The 6182-nt window shown below is 53.0% G+C and overlaps 1 protein-coding gene across 1 annotated transcript in view; it reads left to right on the forward strand.

The window, feature by feature from the left end:
• Positions 1-6182, forward strand: part of IFFO2 (intermediate filament family orphan 2) — a 44237-nt gene that overhangs the window by 370 nt on the left and 37685 nt on the right. Inside the window, exon 2 of the mRNA XM_077775557.1 lies at positions 4-212. Within this exon, the coding sequence (XP_077631683.1) occupies positions 4-212 (209 nt within the window). The remainder of the gene's footprint in view (positions 1-3; positions 213-6182) is intronic.

Here is a 6182-nt window from a genome sequence, read left to right on the forward strand (position 1 = left end):
CAGCACTACGGCCGCCTGCCCGGGACCATCTGGAGCTACACGCAGGTGCGGCGCACGGGCGGCGGCGGCGTGGAGACGGTGCAGGGCCCCGGCGTGTCGTGGGTGCACCCCGACGGCGTGGGCGTGCAGATCGACACCATCACGCCCGAGATACGCGCGCTCTACAACGTGCTGGCCAAGGTGAAGCGCGAGCGGGACGAGTACAAGCGGAGGTGAGTGGGGACCGCCCTTCCCCCGCGCAGCTCCCGGGGAGGGGGCGTCCAGGTCCGGGAGGCCGCGGAATGCGTGCGTGCGGGAGGGGCCCGGGCGGCCAGCCGGTCCTAGCAGGTGGGCTGGGAGCTGTTTGCCGGGCGCCCTACACGCGCTCGGGGAAACTCAGTTACCTAGTTCCAAGAATGGGGGGCTGGCGCTGACTACCATAGGGGACACCTCGACGCTGTCATTGGTCCAGGCAGGTTGTCTTCTAGGTGACATAATAACCACTGGTGTTTTATGTGATCTCGTTTCATCCTCGCCCAAGGCAGAGTGTAAGGCAATCTTATCCCCGTTTTGTAGATGAGGAAACTGAGGCACAGATATGCAAGTGACTTGCCTAGGGTGACTTGGCTGATAGCAGTGAAATCAGGGTTTGAACGACTAGGGAATTGAACGACTTTTGGCTAGTTTGTGTGCCGCTCTAGGTATTTTCCAAGGATGTAGGAGGTGGGCTCCTCTCTGTGGGTGAAAAGAAAAAACTCAACCAATCTACTGGGTTTTTTTTGTTCCTTGAATTAAACGAGATCATATGTTTGAAAATGGGTAGATCTGTCCCTACCCATTAGGGCCAGAGTCTGCCATCTTGCTCTGGCTCTGCAGGGTCCAGTTAGCGGGGCCTACATCAGACTGGCCACAAGCTTTTAAAAATGCCTCCTTTCACCCCTCTTCTCCCCACCCCACCACTGTCATGGCTTATCGAGCCCCCACAGACTCAGCCCTAAAGGCCCACAGGAGGAGAGAACTGTGGGCTGGAAACTAGACATTGAATGGACCCAGACCACCATCTCTGGCTAGTGTGGGGGGCAGACTGCCCGCAGGACCGGCCTGCACATTCCCGCCCAGTCCCGATTCCCCGGCTGGGACACGACACTGCTTCCTGCCTGCCTGGAGCCTGACCTCCAGGACTGATGGCTCAGCTTTCCAATAGGAGGAGGGGGTCTGTCTGTAGCTGGGGGCAGGGCCCTCTGCTGCCCCAGACATGGGCGGCTCTCCACATTGGGCGCCTTGGCTCTGAACTCTGAGGCTTGGAGCACATTCTGAGAAGGTTCTTCCCTTCTATTCCTTGAGTCCTGGTGCTTGCGTGAACATAGAGGTCTGTCTGCGCAGGGAGCTGGGCATGGGTCTTGGTCTCCTTCCTTTTCCTCACTGGGCACGACTCAAATTCCAGCTCCATCACCCGGCAGGGAGTTTGTTGAACCATCTGGAAGGCTGTTTGCTCATTTAGAGAGACAGGAATAATAGAATCTACCCATACTTGCAGAAGGGGACAGAAAGATGGTGATGCTTTTTGGAAGGGATAAAGTAATCCGTTGAGGTTGTTAAAGATGAGAGTCTCAGGTCTCTCTCATGCAGGGCCTGACTCTCTGGGCGGAGGGAGGGGCTTACAAGGAGCTCGTCTCCTGGGCTGGTCTTTTCTGGAGGCCTTGAGAATGGCCTGGTGGCCCGCCACGGCCACGGGCAGGCTACCTCTGCCTCTGTGGGCAGCTTCGCTGGGGTGGGATAGAGGGAACAGGCACTTGCTCTCGATGGTGAAGATGGTGAAACTTGGAGGGCTGGGCCCTTCTGTGTGCCACTGTTAATTGTGTCGTCATGCTCCAGGCTTGTGCTGTGTTTGTTTTATTGTGTGTGCTTTTTTGGACCGGGCTACTAAGGAGATGGAAAAACCATGCCCAATCTCAAAGGGAGATAGGCTAGCGTTGAGCAATGCTCTATTCAAGTTGCACCCAGGGCGTGGGGTGTGATGTCAGCCTCTGGCGTTGGCCTGGAATGAGATGGCCATCGCTGAGGCAGGTGGAGTGTGGGTGCCTTCCGCCCACCCTCTGGGCTGCACGAGCACCTTCTCTCCCTACATTTTTTTTTTTTTTTAAATGAACCAGGGAGGTGCATCTTTTCTGAAGTTGATTCGGGGCTCAAGCTGGATTTTTCCAAAGCAAGTGTACTCCCTTCTTTGGGACTCAGGTTCCCTCTCTGTAAAGTGAGGGGTGAGTGGATAGAACCATGCTCCCTGAAGCCCCAGGCTGTTATTGGGAGTCCTGAATATTACACGGGACTTCATATTTTAAATTATATTAAAATGTTAACATGGTTATAAACATGGGCTCACTTTTTAAGTTCACGTTAACTCCTTGAGGTCCACTGACAACAAATGTGCTAGTAGTTGGCCTCAAGTTAGAGCCACCCTCCTGCCTTCTCTATTTGTCCGAAGAGTACTCTGACATTGCAGAGCAAACCGCTAAAAACCATTCCCATTTGTAGCTGCTTATCTGTGTGAGTCAGGATTTTCGTGAAACTCTGCAGCCAGAACTGGAGACAGAATTAAACGGAAAGTGACTCTGCCATCCGTGGTCCCCATTCTAAGTGTTAACGAATCAAAATAGCCTCATCAGCTTTGCTGATTGAATTTAGAGTAGGTATATTTGAAACATCTATATTTGAACTTAACAATATAAATGATACAAGTAACATTCTGTGTCTGTATTTGGATCTCTCATAACAGTTTTCTCTTGGGAGGAGGGCAGGCATCTGAACAACTTAAAAAAAAAAGTTAGGGGTTTCTGGGTGGCTCAGTCAGTTCGGCGTCCTACGCTGGATCTTGGCTCAGGTCATGTTCTCACGGTTCGTGAGATTGAGTTCTGCGTCAGGTTCTGTGCTGTGGAGGCTGCTTGGGATTCTCTCTCCCTCTCTCATTACCCCTACCCTACTCTCTCTCTGTCTCTCTCTCAAAATAAATACACGTAAAAAAAATTTAAAAGCCACCGGGCTAGGTGGTCTCAAAAGGTCTTCCCAGCCTTGACAAAATAGAATCTTGCATTTGAGCTCACTGCCCGCTTCCGGGCCCCTGTCCGTGAGAGAAGGCACGGTCTGAGGGATGGGCCCACACTGTTTGCTTGCGCTGTTAGCCACTGAAGGCTTTACATACTTTCGGGATGTCTAGCATGGAGCCCCAAGCAGTGACCAGTGGAAGGTACCCGTGCCAGGAAAGGAAAGTTCCTGGGTTTCCTCTGGTCCCCCTTCCCACCCCCGGAGGAACTCACAGCCTTGGACCCCACCACTTGCTTCCCCAGAGGGCACCCCGGGATGTGAAGCTCCGTGTTCTCTAAGCTGGAGGCCTTTGGGTTCCCCCTCCGGAATGCGTGGCCATAACCGCGTACATTATTCCGTGTATAAGCGATCCTTGAACAGTTTTACTGCGGGGCAATTTGTATATCATAAAATCCTCTCATTTTAAGTGAACAATTTAGTGATTTTTTAAAAAAGTAAACCCATAGAGTTGTGCAACTGTTACCACGATCCAGCTTTAGAACACTGGGATCCCACCCCCCCCAAAAAAAAAAAAGATCCTTCGTGACCATTTGCAGTTAGTCTCCATTCCCAGCCCAGGCAACACAGATCTGGTTTCTGTTTCAATAGGTTTGCCTTTTCTGGACACTTCACAGAAATGGAATCGTACCATAGATAGTCTTTTGTGTCTGGCTTCTTTCACTTAGTGCTTTTGAGGTATGTCCACGTTGTAGCAAATTTCAGTAGTTCCTTCCTTCAGGTTGGTGAATAATGTTCCACTGTACGGACAGACCACGTTCGGTGTGTTCGCGCACCTCTGTGGTCAGTAGATTTAAACGCGAGGAGTCACCTGCGAAGCCCCTCAGATCATCTCGTGTGCCATCAGTGGTATAGCAACCGTGCTTCGGAAGCACCCAGCCCAAACCAGAGCCTGGGGTGCCTGGGCCCTGGCTCTGTTCGCTACGGCTTTGGTTTTCCCTTCGGTCCAACCAGCTCTGAGCTCTTTACTGTGAAATGCGGTGGCGAAACTAACTACAACACCGACAAGGTTGTCAAGCGCTGATTTGGAAACCACAACAAACATCTCTGCCGTGTCACCACCCAGTGCCACCAAAATATCCTGTTCTGAGTGTGCACGCTGGGGGCTTTTCCCTGGAGATTCTCGCTGAATCTATCTGAACTTTAATCAAGTGGGGGTTTCTTTGCATCACATCCAGGAGACCCAGACTCCAGGTCTGGCTCTGCTGCGAGGCGCTGTGTGACCTCAGGCTAATGGCTGCCCCCTCTGAGCCTTACGTCCTCCATCTTTACAGGAGGGGGATTTCCTTTTGGTGACCCTTTCCAGTTCACTCTACACTTTGGTCTGTGACTCCGAGGGGTCTGGGTCAGGGTTCTTTCTGCCTCATGGGACGGCAGTGTGGGCCTCCCCATCTCCTGCCCCAGGCCCAGTATGGCTTGGAACTGTCTGGTTCCCTTCCCTCCCCGCTGCAGGTTGCTAAATGTCTGTGCCCCTGACTCAAGTTAGCACGAAGGGCTTGGTTTGGTGGCTGGGTGATCGGAGCTTCACTTGAGAGTCAGAAGGGACCACAGCTATCATTTATCCTGAAGGTTCCCACATGGGCCCTTCGGAGCCCCGGGATCCAGGCCTAGATGCCTTGGGGCAATTCTGGGGACAGCAAGTGGGGGTGCAGGACACCTGGGGTTTGGCCTTCGTCAACCACAGAAGCTCCATTTCTGTGACTGTCACATTGATCTTCTGTGGAAGATTCAATTGGAAAGCAGGGTTCTATGGCTTAGAAAGAAACAAAGAAGAGAAATTGCTGATTCAGCTGAGTTACTTTCATGTTTTTTTTAATGTTTTATTTATTTTTGAGAGAGAGAGAGAGACAGCGTGAGCAGGGGAGGGTCAGAGAGAGAGGGAGACACAGAATCTGAAACAGGCTCCAGGCTCTGAGCTGTCAGCACAGAGCCCGACGCGGGGCTCGAACCCATGAACCGTGAGATCATGACCTGAACCGAAGTTGGACGTTTAACTGACTGAGCCACCCAGGCGCCCCACTTTCATGTTTGAGGTGGGGAAACTGAGGCCCAGAGGGAGCTCACCCACAAAGCTGGGCTGGGAAGAACTTGCCTGCTGTTGAAAGGTTTCCCTACCCCTCTGAGGTGATCCCCACATCATCTGCCCGTGGTTGGGTGCTGGGAGAGTTCTCCCCACTTTTCTGTGTCCGCCGTTAGCCATTTTTTAAAAAGCTACTTTCAGAGATGGGAGGGACTTTTGTCACAGCTATTTCTGATCATGAGCCGGAAGAGGCTGGGCTGGCGGCCTGAATGAAGGACTCCAAGAAGGGCTGGTGGGTGAGCCAGCCTGAGTGTCCCCTGCCTTTTCCCATTATGCCCTGGGAGGCCCTTGAGCAGGTGTGTGCTGGCCCTTGAGTGCCCCAAAGCCAGAGGAGTGCCCCAGAAAGCTGGGTGGAAGCCTTCATTGCCTGCCACTTCTGTTATTTCTGAAGCTGCCACCGATATGGATTCTTTATTTCTGATTTTCCTGGGAGGCAGCCTGGGATGGTGGAAAGAAGGTTCAAATCCCAGCTCTGCCATTTTCTGTGTGGCCATGGGCAATTGCTTAACCTCTCTGAGCTGCTTGATCCACTGCTTACTGTAAAAGAGGGGGAATAATGTTCCCCCTAGGAATCGGGGAGGAATACATGAGCCCTGGTAATAAGGCACCGGGGGCTTGGTAGGTTCCACGTTGGCCCCCTCTCTGACCCACCCCCAGCCCTGCAACGTCTGTTCCCTTCCTTTCACAGGGATTTCCCGGCACAAGGCCGGACTGCCCAGCACATCCATTTCAGGACACGTCACAGCTCTCTGTCCCGTGGAAGGCGCCAGACGTGGTGCTGGGGGCGGAGGGAGAAAGGGCTACTTCTTTGTCCAGCATCTAAGAGAGTGTTCTTCCTACTCTTAGCTGTTNCAGAGTCTCTTGGCTGTGCCTGGCATTCTCTTTGGGAGCACATTGGGGAGGGGTTTTTTAGAGCCCCAAGCCAGAGGGAGGGGAACGAGGTCCCAGAAAAGAAAGGGAAGCAGGAAGCCCGGAGACAGCTGACGCTGAAGATTCCTTCCCTGAGGAATGTGGGGAGGGGCCTCGC

This window comes from Crocuta crocuta, unplaced genomic scaffold (genome assembly GCF_008692635.1).
Source record: "Crocuta crocuta isolate KB4526 unplaced genomic scaffold, BGI_CrCroc_1.0 scaffold127, whole genome shotgun sequence".
Taxonomy (NCBI): Eukaryota; Metazoa; Chordata; class Mammalia; order Carnivora; family Hyaenidae; genus Crocuta; species Crocuta crocuta.